Source organism: Dermacentor albipictus, chromosome 3, assembly GCF_038994185.2.
Source record: "Dermacentor albipictus isolate Rhodes 1998 colony chromosome 3, USDA_Dalb.pri_finalv2, whole genome shotgun sequence".
NCBI classification, from domain to species: Eukaryota; Metazoa; Arthropoda; class Arachnida; order Ixodida; family Ixodidae; genus Dermacentor; species Dermacentor albipictus.
Window position 1 is genome coordinate 9,748,627 of NC_091823.1, and position 23,080 is coordinate 9,771,706.

General features: G+C 48.7%; 2 protein-coding genes across 3 annotated transcripts in view; both read right to left on the reverse strand.

The window, feature by feature from the left end:
• LOC135919534 (ketimine reductase mu-crystallin-like) overlaps nt 1–1,247 on the reverse strand; it is a 32,157-nt gene extending 30,910 nt beyond the window's left edge. The window contains exon 1 of the mRNA XM_065453425.2: nt 558–1,247. Within this exon, the coding sequence (XP_065309497.1) occupies nt 558–775 (218 nt within the window). The 5' untranslated portion in view covers nt 776–1,247. The remainder of the gene's footprint in view (nt 1–557) is intronic.
• A 7,225-nt stretch (nt 1,248–8,472) lies between these two features.
• LOC135919533 (ketimine reductase mu-crystallin-like) lies at nt 8,473–22,836 on the reverse strand. Of its 2 annotated transcripts, none has more exons than XM_065453424.1 (8): nt 22,594–22,836; nt 22,158–22,308; nt 20,799–20,861; nt 20,215–20,316; nt 12,939–13,131; nt 10,352–10,473; nt 9,449–9,533; nt 8,473–8,663 (listed from the first exon to the last, which is right to left on the reverse strand). In XM_065453424.1, exons 1-8 carry the CDS (start codon nt 22,761–22,763, stop codon nt 8,593–8,595), a joined length of 957 nt encoding a protein of 318 aa, XP_065309496.1. In that variant the 5' UTR covers nt 22,764–22,836; the 3' UTR covers nt 8,473–8,592. The 2 variants fall into 2 exon arrangements, with proteins under 2 accessions (XP_065309496.1, XP_065309494.1); XM_065453422.1 differs by having other exon boundaries at nt 10,352–10,527.
• Nucleotides 22,837–23,080: the final 244 nt, after the last annotated feature.

Genomic DNA, 23,080 nt, shown 5'->3' on the forward strand with positions numbered 1-23,080 from the left:
GTCAGTGTATGTCAGTATGCGCACTATTCAAGGACTATTCCAGAGAGTATTAGAAGCTTAGAACAACAGCTACTTGATTCGAGGGTCATCTACGTTGGCAACTGTTCGAATCGAGGAATGCTATCTGATTCGATAATAATAGAATCGAATAGCGTTTCTAGAAGCATTCTGAGAATACTAAGATCACTCCTGGAAAGGAATAGAGCTTCCAGTAAAATTTAAAAAAAATAAAAACAATGAAAAAAGCCTTTTTTTTAATATTGACAATGCCTAGCTAGCGGACGTACTTCATGCAGTTTCTGACGCGACAGGCAAGTAATCATGCAGTAGTAATTGTAAGTGAGCATGGTAACTGTGATTTCAAACAGCTCTTGAGATCTGGACAATTAAGAGTAGACAACACACACGAGTGCTGCTGTCGTCTGCGGCAGTCCCATTCTTGAAGAGCTAGTTTTTTTTCTTCGCCCATGTATGCACCAGTCGGCCACATTTAGACACTGTTGCGAGTGTATCATCATATAACGTAGAATATGTACAGGACAGATGATGCAACGCACCCGCTGGCATCCTTGACAGGCACGATGTGTCTCTGCGGCTGCACGATGCCCCCTTCGGGACCCAAGGCGAGACGACGGAATCCTTCTTCCAGGACTCGCACCAACTCCGGAATGTTATTTTCTAGGCATCGCTTCACCTGGCTCGCCACGAAGTAGGCGCAGGGTAACATGACCGGCAGCTTTCGCGCTCCACTGGCAGCTAAATCGCTGCAACTCATCGGGTCGTGTGTTACAATGCCGCTGGCCGTTATCGCTGCTAGCGCGAGAGAGCGAAACGAAAGGGAGGAGGGCGCGGGCGGGGTTACCGGGATCACTGCGTCGGCGCAGTCAAGGTCGTTTCAGGGCGCACGAGCGGCCTGACCGAAGAGGCGGCGGAAGCCGATGCGTACCGCGTTTACTCGAACACTGCTAGCATGCGCAGTGAGACCGCGGTCTGTATGGTTGCTTACGGATTGAAGCCACTGAGACAGACGGGAAATGGCGTCGCGGCGCAAGCTACACTGTGCACGCCGAACAGACTCTGCGGCTGAAACGCTCGATCACACCCGTCACACACACACACAACACAGACAGATTCGAGTCCTTCGATTTCCCCGACTGTCGCTGCCACAACCACGCAGGTCGTTGGCTCAGACAATGCGTACTTCGCTGCGTCCCCGCTTGCATGCTTCACTGTCAGTCCACATTCTAAACGAAACCAAGACGCGCTAGCCGCGCCACCGCTACACTTCACGGTCAAAGTACATAAGCAAGAAACGGCAATGTTGATGGCCAGCACCTTAATTAACGGCACACACCCAGTGATCGGACACACAGCGAAAAAGTAAAACAACCTGCGAAATACGCCGAGATTCGCGATGTATATTAATAAGAGAAGGATAGTGGCACGGAATCGAAAGAAAGTGTAGATAGAAGCGTTTAACTTCACCACGCCTTTTCATTCCCGATTTTTTTTTCTTCTTCAGATCACTCGAAACAGCAGTGATGAAGAAACAACAAGTAAAAATGAAAGGGAAAATAAGAAAGAAAGAAACTAAAGTTTATGTTCACGGAACATAATAAATTTGGTAAATATTTTTGCGCTTTGCACATCATCGCCTTTTGTCTTGCATCGTTTAACGTACCTTGCTGGAACGTTTTGCAGTGCTTACTAAATTGGTGTCATTTTAACACGCTGAATCTTGCTGTCACCTTTCCTGCTCCTGTTGCCGCGCCCAACGGGATCTCTTCGGGAATCGCCTACTTTAATTTGTACGAACTTGCGAGGAATGTCTATGCATTGTCCATACACGTCAAATGAACACACGGGGAACAATCCTCGTTTTGAGTTCCAGTTCATGCACTAACGCAGCGGTCAACTGTACAGGGTGTCCGAGCTAATTTTAGCCGAGGTTTAGAGATACGCCCATCCGCTGTAGGCGGACGCGACTAAAAATATGTTCGCATGACAAACAAATCACATAATTTCTTTTGTTTACACTCCGTTTAGTTCCGTTATTATATTCAATATTATTTAATTTCGCAAGGTTTCATGAGCACTGACACAAAAAATTTTCGATCTTGATTTTTCTGTTGTAAGTATAGCTAATGACCCAATAATCACGGCACGAAGCCACGCTTGCTTCAGAGCACCAAATGTAATTAATTATTTCGAATCTTGTTCGTAGCGACCAGTCCAAGTTGAGCGTTTGCTTGCGTTGTCTGGTTCTCTTTTCTTTTGTCCGTGTCTGTACGCCTTCTTTCACAATGAGTCCAAGTTCGTCTGCTATGCCTACTTTGGATGTCCTCGCCATCGTCGTCGTCCCCAGTGGCGACGAGCCGCCGTATTTTAGATGTGGCCAACCACTTTCGGTTCGATCAGCAGCGACTCGGAAATTGCGACACCTATCAATACACATATATGCGTACGTGCACTGGTGCAAGTATAGTACAAACCTGTCGAAGACGCTTTGGGAATGAAGCACATTCCGGAGCAGGACACAAGGCGGGGTAAATAGTCGGCGCAGCACTGCAGGCTTGGTGTTATACGTATAGTCTTGGTGGAAGGTCGGACTGCACTATAGGCTCGGTGGGTTTTGCAAGGTGAACGCATGCTGGTAGCGAAGCTTCCATATATGGAAGCTTCTATAGAAGCCCATACGTTGAAAACATGGCGGTGCATGGAGTATCAACTGTGTGAGGAGGGAACACTCCCGGCGGAACAGAAAATGATACTCAAAAGGAAACGGGCTGGACACCGACCAAAATGGTTGTAAATAGTTATTTACGTTTCGGCTCCCCCACGGGAGCCTTGTTCACAACGAAACAAGCGGCAGAGCTGGCGCCCCTTTTTATCTGTATCTCAAAACAGGGCATCCGGCATACATGGGCGGCAGATTGCCTTCGTTGCGATTAAGAGTGTGCGCTGTGGTTGGGATGATTAGGGACTCAAGATAAAGACGCGAAGAATGATCTCGTTCCTTGGCAATCACGCGAGATTTCTCCCAGTTAATCGTATGCGATGTGGTCGCGCAGTGTTCGGCCAAGGCATTCGATGTAATGTGTCGTTTCTGGACGTCATTCATGTGCTGCTTGAGTCTTGTTTTGAAGCTGCCGGTTTCACCGACGTAGGCATACCGACAGTCCGCACACGGAATGACATACACCACGCCTGGGAACTTGTCCTTTTCCAAAGGGTCTTTCACCTGCACGAGCTCGTGTCTAAGTTTCCGGGAGGGCACGTCCGCAGCCTGCACGTCATATGACCGCAGGACGCGTGCAAGAGTCTGGCTTATGCCGGCGACGTACGGAATGGAAGCCCGTTTTTTAGGGGGGTCCAGGCTGGGTGGGTACTGTGCGAGCCAGCTGGCGCCTTACTGAGGCAATGAAGTACTCAGGGTATCCACATGCCATTAATTCCCTCCGCACAAGTACATTGTCCGCCGTGCGGTCTTCCGCTGTTGTGCACACGTTTTTCGCCCAACGAAGAAGCGAGCCGACAACAGACCTGTTTTGCGAAGACGGGTGCACCGATGCGTAGTTTAGGTAGCGGCCAGTGTGGGTGTGCTTCCTAAACACCTTGAATAACAGGTTTGGCCCTTCTCGCTGCACAAGGGTGTCCAAGAACGGCAGTTGGCCTTCAGAGATTTGCACTTCAACGGTGAACTTGATTGCTGCTTGCATATTGTTTAGGTGAGACGTGAAAAGGTCAAGGTTTCTTTGCAAAATACTGAAACAGTCGTCGACATATCTGAGGAAGACTTTAGGTGCCGGTGTAAACGAGGACAACGCTGGAGCTTCGATAGCCTCCATTGTTAGGTTGGCTACTGTGACCGAAATCGAAGCACCCATTGCTGCTCCGTGTACTTGCCGATAAAATTTCTTCTGAAACGTGAAATACGTATTTGATAGGCAAAATTTCCGTAGCCTACCTAGATCATGCACATCGAGGGGGATCTGTCAGGCAACGTCGGGTCTTCGTCAAGGGCGGCGACGCAAACGTCCACGGCCATGGATGTCTATTGGTACGCCTGTGAACAGTGAGACCACGTCAAAAGAAACTAAGACTTCGTCGGGGTGGACGCTTGTCCCTGAACAAATTCAGGTATGTCTACGTCGGAGAAACCGGCAGCTTCAAAACAAGACTTAAGCAGCACATGAATGACGTCCAGAAACGGCACGTTGCATCGAATGCCTCGGCCGAACACTGCGCGACCACATCACTTACGATTAGCTGGGAGAAATCTCGCGTGATTGCCAAGGAACGAGATCATTCTTCGCGTCTTTATCTTGAGTCCCTAATTATCCAAACCACGGCGCACACCCTTAATCGCAACGAAGGCAATCTGCCGCCCATGTATGCCAGGTGCCTTAGTCATGTTTTGAGACACATAAAAAGGGGTGCCAGCTCTGCCACTTGTTTCATTGTGAACAAGGCTCCCATGGGGGAGCCGAAACGTAAATAACAAAATAAACCATTTTGGTCGGTGTCTAGACCTCTTCCTTTTAAGTATGCATCATCCCGACCAGACGGGATTCCGTCATACTGACAACTTCAACAGAAAATAATGTGACACCATATCCGTTAAAAAAACAAGCAATGTCATTTTGTTCTCCAAGGCGCGAAACTTGTTTTGGTGACCTGCCATAAGAGCTGTATATTAATATGGTCCACCATTCGACTTGATGGGCGTTTCGAGCTTTTAGCGCGGAAAGCGATGCAGCAGAAGGTCAGCCGTATGTACGGGTCTTGAAATCGCACCCCTGCGCAGAACGTATACTTTCTTTGGAGGCCGAGGGAAACCTTGGATGTAGTAGTACAATGTAGGTGTAACGTGCTGGTCACATCGTCAGACGACAAGCCCATCGGCTAGTGCAGCCGCACGAAAACATCTGAAGTAAACGATTATCTGGCGGTCACAGCTCATTACTTTTCACTGAACAGGTTAAAAGAACAGGTTAAAAGACGATGAGACTACCCGCGCCACCAAATTCAGAAAAACGTTGAGAAGCAAAGCAACACAACGTGCGAGAGGGGCGCATTGTCACAGGTGAACTTTACGACCGCGCCAATGTGCGCGCTTGAAAAGCTGCATTGCATTGCAAGTGATAGCGGCGTCATGGTGGGCGCTGAAAAAAAAAGGTATTTATTGATAATGATAAAGTCGAGTTGTCCTTTCTTTTCTCGCCAAGCGTAAATAAAATTGGTTACGCATATTATTTTCGTTGAATGAATCAAACTGTGTCCCGTTCTAATTAAACACGTTTTTTAAATTATTATTATTATTATTTTCCCCCAATGTTTGTTCCCTCCTCACATATAGTCGCGCTTCAGTCGCTGTTCCCATAACTATAGTGTACTACCTACCCATGACTAAAGTCCCTTTTTACCCATAACCACCATTGCTGATGTCGGTGACAATTTGTTCTGAACCGACTTTCGGCCGAAACTTCCCGACCTATGTGTACCGGCCTTCGGCTTTGTTTATAGCGGGCCCGCTCGAAATGAAGCGAGCAAATCTGGCCGCTCTTCAGCGGGGTCCACTCTAAGCGTCCAGTGGACACGAACTCGATACGTGCACCTCTGCCTCTTATCGACGCCGACGGGCAAGCCAGGCGAGCTGGCGATCGCCGGGAAACGGTATATATGGCCGTCGGATCCGGGGACGGCGGCCCTTGTGCTCCGTCCGCAGCTCGTAATAAGGCGCCTATATATTCGTCAAAACGATCAACGTCTGCACATTTATGTCGCTCATAAGTGACAGCACATTTAGTTTTCCTGACGCCGTTGGCAGCGACGAGAAAACACTCTATAGGCAGCCAGGCGAGCCGCTTCGCATGGACGATTGGTGCGGCGGCTGCGCTGAGCGCTTGCGAGTCGAAATCACGCCAACGATTTACTGTTCCGCGCAACGTTTTACAACATGCACAATTTAGATGTCTTCTATATAAGTTAGTTCGTGTAAGAAACAAATTGTACAGCCGATTTTAGTGCCACCGTCAGCGACAAAATTGGTCAGCGTCTCGGCCAGGAATAATAAAAATAAATCAGAGGACACCTATAAGAACTTCTTATGAGTTGTGAATGCGACACCATTAATATCCGATTGAACGCCGCTGGGCAGTCCGAGTTATGAATTCCTCACGGGCAAGCGAGCGTGTTGAACCAAACAAACGAGTAAACATACTAACTTTATGCAAACATCACACAATGTATAAGGGCACGGAAGAAACCTCGAACAGGCTTAATTGACTGGATCTGTGCACCCTACAAATGACCCACAAGGAGAAGAGCGCGCGGTCTAACTAAACGGTTTACAGGTTTGCAGTTCGGATGTATTAATAATAAACATAGAAAATAATTGTTATTGTCTAGCACAAGTTTGCGACAACCACGTATACAGAAATATGTAAGCAATGACAAATATCAGTTTGCACAGAATATATATTTAAAAATTTGAATGTCCAGCGAAGCTGTTGCAAAACCCCTAAACCTGCTGACGACTATACGAAATGTTTTTATTACTTCAGAGAAATGGTAGCGACAACTCGCTTTGTGGTCTCTGTCGTTCCTCGGGAGCCCCAACTCTGCGTGGCCTACCCGTAGCAGTGCTACAACGGGAGTCAGCAGAGCGGGACTGCTTGTACGGGAGCTGCAATGGGGGCGGTTCAGCCAGCATGGGAATTATGGGAAGCACAGTCGACCGACTCTGTAGCAGTACACCACGCGAGCGTCGACTGGCCTATAGACTGGCCTAGTGTTGATGTATATGAAATACAGGACTGGCCAAGCGACGAGACCAGCAAGGGTATATATAGCGCATGCGCACCAAGTTCACTCGAAGCGCAGGTTTCGTGTGCTGGGCTCTTCGTATACACCAGCGCGACACAGCCCCTGGTACGATTGATTCGGCGCAAGCTTCCCGGCTTATTGGAGATAACAGGACCGTGTGTGCACCTGGCTTGCGTCGCCCCCGCCCCGCTTTTTTTTTTCTTTCTAGCGTGTGCTGCTGCAGTGCGCATGCGCGGGAAAATAAACAAAATGTGCAAATCTGCAATGCAACGTTACGATAATAATAATAATAATAATAATAATAATAATAATAATAATAATAATAATAAAGGACGCAAGCCAGGTGCACACACTGTATCATAAGTATATATAAAGAGCAGCGCACTCGAGGAATTTTGCATGTATTCGCGGGCTTCTTTCTCACTCGGAAAAACCCTCTTATCTTATCTAGCAGGTATTGAGCAACAGAAAGCTGTATCGATCGAGAGTTCTTCCATGTTGCTCGACAATTTTCTCATTGAAATTTTTCATGTAATTACAGTAGTTGAGAAGTTGGTTGATCAATTAGGCCTAATTATGAAATTGGGCGCAATGCAATAAATAATCTGATTATCTGCAAGCGACGGTAAACAACATTACCTTGGTTTTGTCCAGCTACACGGCATTTACATATTTTTTAAATCTTCGTGCGTGATATTTGGGACACCCTGTAAAGTAACTTGTATACTATTGCGTGGTCACTTGCCCATTAAAAGCTGTTGCTCCCCTCCCACCAGCGGTCGGTCTCGGTTTCACTGCCTAAAGCAACAGAAGCAGCTCTTCTTGAGAAACGCACGATCAAGAATCTCAAATATCGCCGCCGCCCAGTTATTGCCGCTACTTTGGGGCACGATTGAGAGCACATGTTATCGCTGCTCGAAGACAGCAAGTCAGTCATGTACGTTGCTTCCATATTTCGCGGCCTCTCTCTATGCCGCCAAAAAAGAAATGATCGCATAATAGCTATAGGAAGTTATATACTGCTGAATCGGTCGTTTCCAAGAAACGCGCTGCAATTTCCCCATTGGAAGCTTTTCTCTAAATTTGGGGCTTGCGGGAAGTTGGTTACTTAATCACGACTATAGTTATGCAACTAAACAAAATGCGAAACATTGCGCGATTTGCTCGGAATGAAGTACAACACGTTTTTAATTAGTCGAATCGTTCCATAGCAAACCCGAATATTTTTGATCGCACAGGGCCGCAGGCTTGGTCCGCGCCTCGAAAGCGAAGTGTTCCGTCAGAGAGGATGTCCACTGGGCTGAAAAAAGATTTTTAGAGGGCATGCGCTCGGCACGGCCCTGTGTGCCCCAGTATATTGGGTAATTGCAATTAGCTATTTTTTTAATTACTGCTCTGACGGGCGTGCTGTCTATGAAGAACTCGTAGAGAAAAAAATAAACTTAAAAGTGGCATGCTTTCAGCCAGGAACTTATTGGCCCTTTAAAACACGCGAAAAGTGAACTATATCCCGTGACTAACCGTTCACCCACATCAAAAAGCGGCGCCCTCAAACACGCTCCATAGGAGAGAGAGAGTTTGTTTGCGTGTGTGTGTGTGGAGAGCCCAGACTGTGTTATACGCAGAGCCGACAGCGTCCGCTAACACTGAATCCTTTATTTATTCCGATAATTCCTCTGTACTCCGATAATGTCCGTGGGTTGAACGAGAAACGTGCTAGCCTATGCAATATAAACTACGCGCCCTTCGCTCTCCCTCTCGTATTTAGTTTCTCGAGGGTCCCGCCAACCGACGATAGACAAGGTCCGCTGTCAGAACGTCTTCTATTGCCACGCCTGCGGAATAGTCAAAAGGGAAAAAAAGTATGCGAGAATTGCATTATACGTATGGTGACGTAAACAGCCTCAAAAAAGGAAGGGAGAAAGGAAGAAAGAATAAGAAGAAAACAAAGAAAGCGAGAAGGGTATGTCTATTATTAAATTATGGGGTTTTATACGTGCCAAACCACGATCTGATTATGAGGCACGCCGTAATGGGGCACTCCGGAATGAATGCGGACCACCTGGGGTTCTTTAACGTGCACCTAAATCTAAGTACGTGCACGCAGGTGTTTTCGCATTTCGTCCCCATCGAAATGCAGCCGCGCCGCGGCCGGCATTCGATTCCGCGACCTCGTGCTTAACAGCACAGCACCGTGGCCACTAAGCGACCGTGGCGGCTAGAGATAAACGTATACAGGAAATTCGAAAAAAAAAAGGGGGGGGGGGGCAGGCTTAGCTTGGTCAAGCCAAGAATGCGCTGCATATTGCGCGAGTTGGGGCCCAGCTTTTCCTCCGGCTGTCGTGACGTCACGTCACGTGGTTGCGCTAAAGGTCAACGGTGGCTGCCCGGCCGCGCCCAAGGGCTGAACTGAGTGATTGCAATATGCAACGCATAAAAATAGAAGCAACTTAATAACAAACATAGCAAACTTAAAAGAGAATAGACCCACATATGAGACGCGCAGCAATGAACAATGGCTCATACCCTCAATGGTGGCTGCCCGGCCGCGCCCTAGGGCTGAACTGAGTGATTGCAATATGCAACGCATAAAAGATCCGCTCGTGTTGCGTCCGCTTACCGAGCGACTTGAAGACCGTTGTTTCAGCGCGCTTATTCTCCTTTGTGCCCAGCACGACGTCGCCGATCTCGCCGAATATCTCCGCCTACAGTGTGTCGCACGCAAGAAAAGGAGAGAAAAAAAAAAGGAGTCTGCAGTTTTGCGCAAACAGTGAAACAACGATAAGTATACACATATATACCTCAGTACGGCGAGACAGAAGACTGGCAGTGTCCCGTACTCCTATATACCGTACTGAACGATGTTCAGGCTAGCGGCGTCAACAGTAACGCAAGGGCAGGACACAGGTATACCAACCATTGAGTGAACGAGCGTTTTGCAAGCATATTTTGTAGTACGAAAAATGACGATTCCGAATGGTTATCGGGCCCCGGGTGCCCGGGGCCAGTAGGGGGAGGGGGGGGGGGGAGGTGTCATATACGTCTGAAGACACCCGAAAATTGTCGATATCCTCGCCTTCCTCGACTACACCCCGGGGAGGGGGGGAGGGGGTATGACAGAAGAGCTAAGGGCCCCGGGTGCCAGATGACCTAGCTACGCCACTGACCACAGCTCTTCTTGCTGCAGCCTTCGAGAGTGCACGCCCGACACGTTCTGGAACAGCTTTGGAGTAGTTTCTCTGATATGCATGTAGCGTGGATGTAGCAGCTTTAACCGAACGTGCTATATAGCAGATTCAGGAAGCAGTTGTAGCAGCATTCCCACCACTGGATACATAAACAGCGTGTGTCAGTAAGCTCGGTCGGATGCATCCACGATTATTATTTGTGCGTTTGATCAATCGATCAACCGACTGATCGATCTTTTCTATACTCAGCAAGTGACAGCGGCTCGAAGACACACAAAGCGCGGCTAACTTGCTACCTCGGTTCTGCGTCGTGCTCGTGCTGTCGTTAGGCTCACCCCGGACAAGACGATGTCGCCAGACTCCGTGCGGGCCCAGTCGGAAGAGTCCACGTAGACGACCGCCTTGCGCATCAGCTCCTCGCTCAGCTCCTGCCAGTCGGGGCGGGGCGCACCCACCGCTGCTCGCAGCGGCGAAGAGGCAGGCAAGGGCGCAATATCACTCTTGTCGCTAACTTTGCCGAGGGCCCAGTTAGATTCAAGGAGCAAAGCAACAGATTTTTATCAAAAACAGTACACTATCAATAAATATTTCCATCAATTCAACGTAACGAAGGAGGTGGAAAATAAAAGCGTCAGTTCGCTCGGCGTGGATATGGTTTCTCGCCACTATAGCACATCAACTGTAAGCATAATGAGCCCACGAATATGAGTTTTTAGGACTAAATGTCTCGTAAAACTCCACAGCTCAATATATTCACTCCACCACCACGGAGTAAAAATTATGCGTGGCTCTGCTGTCGCAAACACCAGAGTCCAGCGGAGATGGGGGAAGGCCAGCAAAGTAGTGCTAAACCGCACACTTTGTCTTACTTATGCTGGGATTCCCCCAGTTCTGCTGGTATCTGGTGTTTGCGGTAGCAGTCAGACATAATTTTTTCCACTGCGAGAAAGAGGACTGCCGAAGAGAGCGCGCCGGGTTTTATCGGACAGCAATGACGTCACACCACCTGTGTCCCCGCCTAAAACCCCTTAAACTTCGTAAAGTAGCGACACTCTCCTCCTCCGCCTTCACTCCTCCTCGTTTCTCCTCTCTTTCACGCTCCCTCCTTGACCGTGGCGCCACCTACACTGCTCGAGCGTAGCAACGGCGCCAACATGCGCTCCTCGCCACTCCGTAGACGCTTCTCGAGCAAAAATAGCGCTGAAGCAAGGCGCGAGGCGGCGGCCTTGGCCAGAGCGGGCGAGGAGGAGGCGGCATTCTTCAAAGCGTGGCACTACTTTACGAATTTTAAGGGGCTTTATCCCCGCCGCGCCACTCCTTCTCCCTTCCTATAGGCTCAACCCACCCTCGCCGCGTCGCTATGCTGCGCGATGACATTTTTGTACTCTGCTTTCACTCTCCCTCAGCACTCTCTCCCCCAGCTCGGCGAAGCTGCCGACGTCAAGAGAAACCCAGCGAGGTTCTAACAGCTCCACTGTAAAAAGTAAGAAACCCTGGTTTTACACCCTTGACGAAATGACGGAGTGAAAAAGCGGAGTCGTTTGAATCACTCTATTCACAGAATGGAGTTTATTAGCGTTGTGGGGATTGCGTTCGTCCATTTCGTTGCGGCGCCATATATTACAGCACGTTTTGGATATATATAGGGGCCGCATCGCGGTGAAGTCGCCTTCGAACTCGGCACGCGCGGGCCACCGCTTTCCCCCTCTCTTTCTCCTCCGAGGACGCCGTACAGCAGCGGTACTGGGGTGCCATTCAGGACCGTAAACACTGCTGTCCGGCCCTAAACGGATCAGGGGCGCACCCGATTGGTCTGTTCTCCCGGTCACCCCTTTTGTTGGCCGGCCTTGCCGAACCTCCTCGACCCGAAGCAAATAACGGCCGGTCTGGACGCGCGCGCGCGCGCTGGCCATGGACGGATGCACACCTATTCTCTACCCACACTGTTATGCAGATCGTTGCCCTGGCTGTGGCAGCTCGCCCACAATCTCCCACGGCACGACTGAGTGCACTGCAAACCTCTTTCCTCCCTTGCCAACTCTCCTTTACCCCATACGCAACAAAGAGCTGTGGGACGATGCCCTCCGCGACGGACCTCCCGAGGTCCTCCGAGCTGTGATACAACGGGCTCGAAACATCGCCGGAATTATCTTAGGGACCCTGGACTGAGGGTTCCTCCCACACTACTCTCGCCGTTCAAATCTTAATAATAAAGATGTTTTAATCTCTCTCTTTCGCTGCTCCGGTTCTGGCGGCTACGCCAAAGAGACGCGGCTCACTTCACGTGCGCAGTCCTATACTGCACTGGGTCGCCCTCGGAGGCTATACCAAGCTGAAGAACTGGTACTCTGGAAGCGCCTTTGTTGGAAGCTTCGGGCACGCGCAACACACGCGGCTGAGCCGATCGTCCCCCGGAGGGGCTCGAATCATCGGACCCGCGCGGTGGTCTAGGTGACACCCGGTGGGGCACGGCTAAACGGCGACCACATTGAAAAACTCCGTTCCGTGAGATGTAGTAAAGATGGAATGGGGAAAAAAAGGAAATGGCACGGCATGGTGGGTACATACTGAAGCGTATATTTAAGCATGCAGCGGTAACAAAAAAGCACAAAAAAAGATTATGCATGTGGCGAAAACATCAAAATTCTCAAGTGAATGCGGAGAGACGTAACGGCAAAAGCAAATCGTGATAACGATTAGAAACGGGAAAGAAAAACGCGGAGAAACAAGGAAAATGATATGATTGCATAAGAAAGGTGCAATGCTGTGAATTACTGATTTTCGGGGCGTTAATGTCGGGAATAATAAGTGTAGTTAGGTTACATGACAGCTGGAGTGCAACCTTTTGACAACCGTGCTTAGTTCGCCCTTCACTGTTATTACAGTCAACGAACAAGTGGCGAGTTGACGATGTGCGCGTACCGTTGACGTGCACGCCCGTTTTGAGCCACTCGGACTGCAGGATGGGCGTGGGCGATGCTGTCGCCGTCACGACCACGTCGGCGTTGTGAACGGCGTCCCTAGGCGAGGACACGTACTGAAGCTTGAGACCGCACTCGGCCAGACCGTGCACCAGGGACATGGCCGAGTGCTCGCGGTGGTTCCACACGCGGATCTGCGCGGCACACGCGCACGCGCCTGTCGGGCTCGTTTGCATGAAAGATATAGCGCGAGCACTCAACTGGTGCGTGCGCGACTGCGTGGTCACTTCGACTCGTCTCCGGCAGGCGGACAGATATATACCGCTGGGAAACGCAACGTCCAGGCGAGACAACAGGTCGCGTGAACGAGGCCAGCCATCTAAAGGCGGCGAAGGAAAAGAACAGCTCCCACAAGCACTGCTGCAGACTTGGAAGTCTGCGACAGTTCTTGTTAGACGCGTTTCCCTCTGCTTCCGCATTTCTGCGCGCGACCTTGTTCAATATCTCACGCTCACCGAGTCTCGACCCGCTGTCCTTGATAACTTCCGTTGCGGACCTGGCCACTGCGATTCTGGTTCTCGTGCGTTCGTTCGGAACGCTACACCAAGTGACCTATTCAAGATGCTAGAAACCTATGTTGGACTACAAAGTGCTACCATGTCTTCGTACGCGTGCAATACTTACCGCGCCGCGGTTTTCACATGAAACCGAGGGGCCTCAAATCGGACCCTTCGGTTTCCTTTCTTCTCGTTCATTACATAGCGAGGGTCTCGAATACGGCGGCTTTGATGCCGTCAGGTAACATGAGTGATTTTAGTGACCGGTTGCCTTCACCCAAAATGTTCGCGTAGATTATCAGTGAAAAGGATTTTCCACATCTGCCAACAAGGTTTGTGAGTGGTGGCGCTGGCTAACACTCCCAGGGCCAGTTCTAGTATAAACTTAAATGCCCCAGAAAGTGGATGGGAAAACGGCGCCGCGGTAGCTCCATGGGTAAGAGCATCGCACGCGTAATGCGAACACGTGGGCACGTGCCCCACCTGCGCCCAGCTGTTGTTTTTTTCTTTTATGCGAAGCATATTACTAGAGCTCAACCCAGCTCCTCAGGCGCGGCGGTGTCGCCTTCAATACCACGTGACACCGTGACGTCACGACAGAGGAGAAACGGGGCTCCAACTCGCGCCGTCGCGGCGGTATATAAGCAGCTGCGCTTGCCTCTGCTAGACACTCACGAGGTGAGATGCCTCCTGGAGACAGAGCTGCTCATTGGAATGAGAAGCGAAGGTTGCGGCGTGCTACAGAGACTGTTTCTAGGTGGCTTTGGCTCAACTCTTGCAAGATGGGCTGGGTGGGAATCGAACCAGGGTCTCCGGAGTGTGAGACGGAGACGCTACCACTGAGCCACGAGTACGATGCTTCAAAGCGGTACAAAAGCGCCTCTAGTGAATGCGGTGTTGCCTTAGAAACGAGCTGTTTCTAAGGCTCAGGCGTGCGTCGCTTGCTCAGGCGCACATTTCGTTGCCGCGCCGAACGCTGCGTTGCTCGACGCTCACCGCGTCCAATGCGGGGCGCGTAGTCGGTGCGCCGTAGCCCATTGTCTTACACCCCCTTGGCGGGTCGACGGGAACGCTGTCGCGTTCCACTCTTGAAGGCGAAGCAGAGTAACGCATGAGTTGTTTCTTCGTCTAGCCGAACCAAATATAGCCAAGCAACAGCAGTTCACCAGGCTAAACAGTGGTTCAACAACTAAAATAAAGGCTAGTATGCTTCGCATCCTGGGCTTAACCTTAGCTAAGCCACAGCCATTTTTTTCATGCACTTTCATTTCCATTTATTTAACGTTAATTCATTCGGGAACTGCAGATAATTTCCGCTACGCTGTCCTTGGTGCCATTGTTTGTTGGCTTCTTATGATAAAACTAATAAAATCAGGCCCCTCGGTTTCCTTTCTTCTCGTTCATTATACATATACACAGTGTTTCAGCGAATTAACACTTTCAACAAGTTTTTAATATTTCCTGTTTCAAATAGCACAGTTTTAATCCATGGATGAGCAGGTCTACTCGAAGAGGCTGACAATAACAAAAATTATGCAGTTTCACGTGCCAAAACCACGATCTGATTACGAGGCACGCCGTAGTGGGTGACTCCGGAAATTTGGACAACCTGGGGTCCTTTAACGTGCACCTAAATCTAAGTACACGGGTGTTTTCGCATTTCTCCCCCATCGAGATGCGGCCGCCATGGTCGGGATTCCTGCGACGTCGTGCTTAGCCGCCCAACAATATATATAGCCACTAAGCAACCGCGGCGGGTAGGCGGACACTACTTGTAGCATAATTTAAATGCATAATCGACAAATTAACAAGAATTTACTAATTACGTTTTTAACTAATTACCTTATAGCACATATTGCAATTTACAAATTCTAGCTGGGGATTTCGCAAGGCGAATTGGATGAAATACTCAGGATGACATCAGTTTCGAGATAATAATACCCGAACTTTGCGGAGAAATGCATTGGCGTCCCAGTTACTTTTGTGCTTCAATGCATAAAACGATGTTTTGTTTAGAATGTAAGTGGAACGAAAGTGCATTTTTGCCTCAACTTTGACGGCTCATATCTCGTAAATGACGTCATCGACACAGTTAATTTCAAGTGGATATGCCTTCGAGTCTCACCCGGTAGAATTTGTAAATTTCAATATGTGCTATAAAGTAATTAGTAAAGGGACTGACAACCAATTTACGCAGCACCTTTTTTCTTTCTTTAGTGCACTGGAAGGCTTACCGGTCGGAGTGCCTAATCATCAAGTGGCAACGCGGAGAACGCCGTGGAACATTTTTTATCAGAATTTTGCGATCTGCAGTGAAGACGTGGTCGTTCCTTGGAAGCATGCTCATAACGGCGATAGCTAGGTGAGCGCGATAGCGATTAACGCCGGCATCCATGTGAGGCAGGCGACGAGTGCGGCCGCGTATAGCTGAGAGAAAGTATTATTTCATTTATCAAGTCGATGTTCCAGCGATTCATTATTTTCCGAAGTGTTAAATAATTATGCGGTAATAGCTACGTGTTTTCATGGTTTCCTGTCCAACTGCTTTGGTATTTAACCAGTCAAAACGAAACCAATCGTATCTAAAACGAAACGACGCTTTTACACGTCATACCCAGTTCAGCATGTTGCGTAGCCATGCTTGCGCGTTTGATTTCAGAAGCACAGAATAAAGCGGGAGTGTCTAATAATATATTAAGCAACAGTTATGCTGAACAGTCGACGCAATGTAATCTCATGGGATACATCCGAAGTACCAAGATTTAATGCACCGCGAGGCCTCGCCACTTACTGGCTTTTGCGACTTTCTTTGCCAATTTAAAATCATAATTAATACTTAAATCGCGAACAGCGTGCTGGATTCTGTCGCTATAAATCATGGTCATTTAATTTCCATCAACGACTTACAATACATTCTGACCAGTTGTCGGTCCCTTCGAATTTTTTTTGTTAATTATTAAATTATGTGCTTTCATTCTTTTGTGCATATCTGCACCTCTTTGAGTAGATAAGCTCAGGGACTAGAATTGTGCTATCTGCCACCCGCAATTTAAAAAAAAAATTGATAGTGTTCGCTGGAGCATTATATATATATATATATATATATATATATATATATATATATATATATATATATATATATATATATATATATATATATATATATATGTATATATATTGAAATGGGGTTTATTGCAGCTCGGTCGAGGGATATATCCCGATCGCAAGTAGCTCTTGATCACGAGTCCTAGCCCATCGCATCAGCAGCCCGAGCTTGGGTCTCGCGCCGCAGCGGTGGCAGCCCGAACAGTGCCACATGCATATTACCCACCGTACAATTGCCCCCGCGGCGAAGAGGAGCCATCCTGGCGACCTAAGGTGATGACACGATAAGGGCGGTCGTGGTACGGCTTCAGGCGGCTGACGTGAACCGTCTCGCGGCCGCGGCGGCGTTTGTCCGAAGATGGTGTCACCGGTTCGACGGCATGATTCACAGGCGATGTGCACTCGACGATCCGGTATACGGACCCTGATATTTCGGAGTAAGCTTTGGGCTAAGGCCTGGACCTTGGAAGGGCAGCCGAAGCCAGACGTGAGACTCCACGGCGAAGGACTGTGTGGGCTGATCGTTGTCGTGGCCGTCTTTGTGGATTCCTTGGGTATCCGACGTGAACGAGCGAGCCAGTTGGCGGCACTCTTCAGCATGGCGAGCAACTTCGGAAAGAGGAGTGAATTCAGAGGCATCCGGGTGATATGGTAGCACGGCGTCGAGGGTAGTGGATGGTTCACGTCCATAAAGAAGGAAAAATGGTGAGAAGCCTGTGGTAGCCTGAACGGCGGTATTATATGCGTACGTCACAAAAGGGAGGACATCGTCCCAATTGGAATGATCAGACGCAACATACATGGTGAGCATGTCACCAAGAGTGCGATTGAATCGTTCCGTTAGGCCGTTAGTCTGTGGGTGATACGCCGTAGTGGTGCGGTGAATAGTGCGGCACGCGGCGAAGTAGCTCATTAATAACTTCGGACAAGAAGACACGGCCTCGGTCGCTGAGCAGTTCTCGCGGTGCGCCGTGCCGTAAGATGAATGCGGCGACGTCGCGAGCAGCAGCCGATGCAAGTGCAGCAGTTTCGGCATATCTTGTGAGGTGGTCTACTGCGACAATTATCCAACGATTTCTGTTAGCAGTGCATGGAAGAGGCCCATAAAGGTCAATGCCAATCCGATCAAAAGGACGTGCAGGACACGGTAAAGATTGCAGAGGGCCTGTCGTATGAGGAGATGTCTTGCGTCGCTGACAGGCCACGCATGTCCGAATGTATTTGCGGACATAAGAATACATGCCGCGCCAGTAGTAGCACTGGCGGAGCCGCTCGTAGGTTTTCAGGACGCCAGCGTGAGGTTGTTGGGGGTCGACGTGGAAATACGTGCATATGTCGGAGCGCAAATGGCGAGGGATGACTAGCAGCCATTTGCGACCGTCCGGCTGATAATTTCGGCGGTACAAGATGGCGTCCCGTAGCACGAAATGGGTGGCTTGGCGACGAAGGGCTCGAGGGGGTGTAGCCATTTAAAAACTCTTAAGAATGTCAATGAGGGACACAATCCACGGATCTTTTATCTGTTCAGACGGCATGTCAGTAACAGCAAGCGTCGCAACCGGGCACTCTATGGATGAGGGTGGCGTTTCGTCGGATCGCATGGGGATCGGGAGAGCGCATCTGCATAAGAATGTTGGCGCCCGGATCGATAGATGACGCGAATGTCAAATTCTTGGAGCCGAAGAGCCCAACGTCCAAGAAGCCCCGACGGGTCTTTCAGTGACGCAAGCCAGCAGAGCGCGTGGTTGTCTGTCACCTTGAAGGTCGAACGGACAGCCATGCAAGTAAGGGCGAAATTTGTTTAAGGCCCAAACTATAGCCAAACATTCTTTTTCTGTGACAGAATAATTGGTTTCTGCCTTCGTGAGGGCACGACTCGCATGTGCAACCACATATTCCGGAAAGCCAGGCTTGGGTTGCGCAAGGACGGCTCCAAGACCAACGCCCCTGGCGTCCGTATCAACTTCGGTCGGTGCACTGGGGTCGTAGTGGCGTAAAACAGGCAGTGAGGTAAGCAGACGAAGAGAAGTGGTGAAGGCTTGGTCACATGCACGAGGATCGATACCCCGCACCTCCACCAAATGAAATGGGGCGAAGCCGGAACTATATTTGCATCAAATTACTATACCGACTGTCGCACGGAACGAGCAAACGACTACATTTTGGCACGTGCAAGGATAAGAACCTACTACGAGACCCTCAGAAATATTTTATGGCGCTCTTTACAGTAAAACACGTCGACTTCAAATTACAAAGCACGCGTCACGCCAATTTCGGCGCATGTTTGCTGTCCCCATACCGGAAACACTGCGGAGACGTCGCTGAATGTCGTTGCTCGCTCGCGTACGACTTGTAAGCGACGAGCGAACGCGACAGCCATGCATCTCTGTCAAGGCTGGGCAAAGATACTTTGCAAATGTATCATGATACAATACAAGATACTCGGACAACAAGTATTTGAGACACAGATTCAAGATACTACCGCAATTATTATATCCGATACGATACTTTCCATTTGTATCTTAAGATACTTCGATACATTCGCATTTTTTAAGATGATATGTCTATTATATATAATGTAGCAGCAGGCGTGTATGCACAAAAATATTTGCTTGAAAATTTCTCAACTCCGACCAACCTTGTTTCACTTGAATGAAATGTCTGTTAGTATTTCAAAATTTGTCTTTCTTGCTCAAAATATATTTTTTTCATTCCGAAACAAGTTATTGGAGCTGCTTTAGCTGACTATAACACGAAAGATCTTTATATACTGCGCTGTCAGCGGTTCTTGCTTGCCGCTTTCGTATAATTGATCGGAGTCGCTGCTCTGCTTGCCGATCAGCTAGCGGGTCGTCATCTAATTACAATAGCGTCAATAAGAAGCCTCTGCCCGATGGCGCGAATACCGCTGCCCAGTTTTACCTTGTCCGTAAGCGTATTGGCGTTTACGCAATACCGTATCACCGCACATGTGTAGAGCAGCAACAACGCTAGTAGCGACATTTTTTTGTGACGCACCGCGTGTACAGAGAGCATATAAAGCTGCAATGGACCTTTCATATGCTACTTATCTGCTGACGTGAAGCGTTCGTTATAGCGACATATTCATTTATCAGGTGGCCTAGTGGCAGCAGTATCAGCTTGAGAAGCGGAGTTCAGCCAACGTTTATAGTATCGCACGGCGATGTTGCGATAGCTGAGTTGTAGCTTAAGATACACGATACATCCTTTCATGTATATGAAATACAGATACTGATACCCGTCTTGCCAGACGTATCATTATATTGATACAAGATACCAAAGAGTATCGTAGATAGTACTCAACACACACGTATCTTCGATACTGCCCAGCACTGATCTCCATCACCTCGCTTGTCGCCGTCGAGCGCAAGATCGCTTTCCCGCGGTGTATACTTCACACTCCTATAATGCTAACGCATTAAAAGGAAAGCTCTCTACGGGGCCGTTGTTTTGACTTATGGAAAGTCGTACAAACGATGTCCGAATCTCTTATTGACACACATAGTGAAAGTACACATAAATATATAATTGGAACAGCTAGTAGCCTAGATGGATGTCACCAATGGGCACTGACAAAGCGTGCGGCGCACACACCTCGTCGAACTTGAACACCTTAGACAGCACGACGATGTGGCTCTTCGCCTGCGTCCCGGCCCCCATCACGGCGAGGATCTTCGGTTTCTCGTTGGCCAGGTACTGGGTACAGTATGCGCAGTCAAGTGTAATTATCAGCCTGATGTGACTCTTCTCTGCTGCAGACGATGCAGAGCTATACAGCAAAATGATACAGGCGAGAGCCTGACGGACGATTTCTGCGAGGATGCTGTCCTTCCTTAAGGACGCCGCATAAGCTGCTGTCCTATCTGGGCGTCTATGATGGCGGTAGGCATCGGGAGAACAAACGTTAACTGAGGGGAGAGAAGTTATGGACTAAAAGGCAAATGGTTACACTACAGAACACCTACAGCCAAATATGGGCTATGTAGAAAAGTAACAGTGTGCTGCTGGTCCCTTGTATACTATCACAGCGTTTCTTCGGCGGAAAAGCATTAGCACAAAATATCACATGCACACATGTCCACGCGTCGACTTGCGCCGTGGGAAATCATTTCCATTATATAGCGACCATGTTGTCTATACTGCTCTACCAAAAAATCGAAAGTCGCGGTTCATCTCACCTTTGTGGCCACTGCAGATGCTGCTGCGGTGCGGTAAGCAGTTATCTCTTTCGCATCCATTACCTAGAACAAGAAATAAAAAATAGAAAATAAAGCAATGTGTGTAATGCCGGGGAAGAATGTGCAGGCTTAAAGGACCGCTAATGACACGAACTATTATTTTAAATAATAAAAATGTTTAGAAACCATCGACGATGGTTTCTAAACATTTTGATTATTAATGTAAGTGGTTTATTATTATTTAAAATTATTAATTATTTAAAATTTAAAATTTTATATTTTTAATTAAATATTTAACTTAAATTTTAAATTAAATATTTTTTAATTTACGAATATTAAAATTATTAATTATTAATGTCAGTGGATAACCGAACGCTTATATATGGAGAACTATTCGTTTTATTAAATATGCTTGAAGGTGTATATTATCCCGTAGTAGTGACGATGAAGAACACAGCAGCTAAACTGTGTACAACCTTTTTATTGGGCGAACCTGTGCCCGCAAAAGCAAATTACACTCAAAACAATTAACTATAGCGGCGAACACAGTCGGCGATCTGCGGGTCATGCGCGTCGGCTTTTATAAATCACTTGTCGAACATTGCAGTATAATCACTGGTACCAGCATGGCTTCCAGAAACTACTACACAATTCGTGTTGCGCACGCAATCTGATCATACAAGGTTCGGCGAGGACATACACAACAGATAGACTGAACGGTAACATTAGCTTAAGTTCTAAATCATGCAGGCGCGTCTTGCGCTGAGCGATAACGTATAAAGTTGTTAGCGGGTGAAATGCGGTCTCCGAGAAACGGATAAAAAAGAAATACGCAAATCCCACGCACTGTGGGAATCGATGTAAGCGAAGCTTTGTCTGCTGTTTGCGTTCATTGTCGTTATTTGGCGGTGATATACCGACGGCATACGAGAGCCGTGACGAGGGGGGAAATGTTACCCTGCCTGCTTCGCTTGGGTTTGTTGTTCTTGCTCCGCTCGACGCTTTATGCGAGCCTTCTCCTCGTCGGCGCTAAGAGCGCGCTTCGGCGCCATTCTGGGTTGTAGCGTCGTAGCTCACCAAACTGTCTCTCGCTCTCTCTCCATTTCCTCGCAAACATTCTCCCCACATCCTCCCTCTGCTGTCGTTGCTGTTGCGGATGAGCACGGAGACAAGCGCGGCAGCTCTTGCACATCATTTGTCAGGGGTCACGCCTAGTTAGGCGTCCAGAGGGCATTGTGCACATGCGATGCGGCGTAAATCCTGACACGAGCTTCTCGGGTCGCTTTTCCTTCGTGCCACACCACTGTCATGTAAACGCGATAGCGTTAAAGACCACACGTACAGGGTGAAGCAACGTACGCATTTGACGCTGCCGGTGCCGGCGTGGAAGAGCAGTACCACGCCCTGAACAATAGGCAAGGCCGAGGTAGGATTGTCAGGGTAGAAGGTCACCACCCTCGTGGCCAGGGCATCGCCAGCTGCGCTGTACGCCGACATGGACACCAGTATCCTGTCAACCGGGAGGCGGGATTTTTTTACGCCTTTACCGTGCTCCATTCATCGCGACCAGCAGCGGCTAGCCGTGCGCACCACGAAGCAAATCGCGAATAATAATTCGTCTCGAAATCCAAGTTTAAGCTGCTCCCGCACAATTCCAAACAGCGTCGAGGTGTCACAGCTATAGGAACCGCAAGTACATTTTTTTAGCCGTGCAGTTATGGCGATTTTATTCCTCGCTACTAGCACTGACGGTTCGTTCATAAAGTAAAGAGACTGATGTCTCCATTAAGCGCACCCATTACGGTCCCGGACGGGCACGACGTTTCTGCCCGGTTGAACGACGCCGCCGAAGGGCCCCAGGGACATGTTGCGAAAGCCTTGTTCGAGGGTATCGACGAGCTCCAGTATGTTGCTCTCCAGGCACTGCTTCACTTGGCTCGCAGTATAATAGTGGAAAGGAAACATTTCTGGCTGCCACGACAACTGCCGGATTCCGGTGGTCGAGAGACTCAGTCTGGGTCTAGCAGCGGTGATCAACGGTAAGTTGTTGTTGCTGTTGATGATGATGATGACCTAAAATGTCTTTGGCACATGCCTACTCACGGGATTGGCCAAAAGTCGGGCAGATTTTACATATATGCTAAGCGAAAAACTTGGAAATCCATAATTTTTATGAATGAATTAAAGCGAGTGAAATGCAAGATGATTTAGTAAACAGGCATCTAACAGAACATAGAAAAAAAGAGAAATTACACACACACACACACACACACACGCGCGCG

Bases quoted from the DNA above. Each gene is read 5' to 3' on its own strand.
- LOC135919533 (XM_065453422.1), bottom strand. From the start codon at position 22,763: ATGTTTCCTTTCCACTATTATACTGCGAGCCAAGTGAAGCAGTGCCTG. The intron at 13,132-20,214 runs GTGTGTGCGCCG...TGTGCCGCGCAG, and splicing joins AGGTGTTCAAGTTCGACGAG to ATCCGCGTGTGGAACCACCG. The intron at 8,664-9,448 runs GTAAGCGGACGC...ACTATTCCGCAG, and splicing joins AACGGTCTTCAAGTCGCTCG to GCGTGGCAATAGAAGACGTT.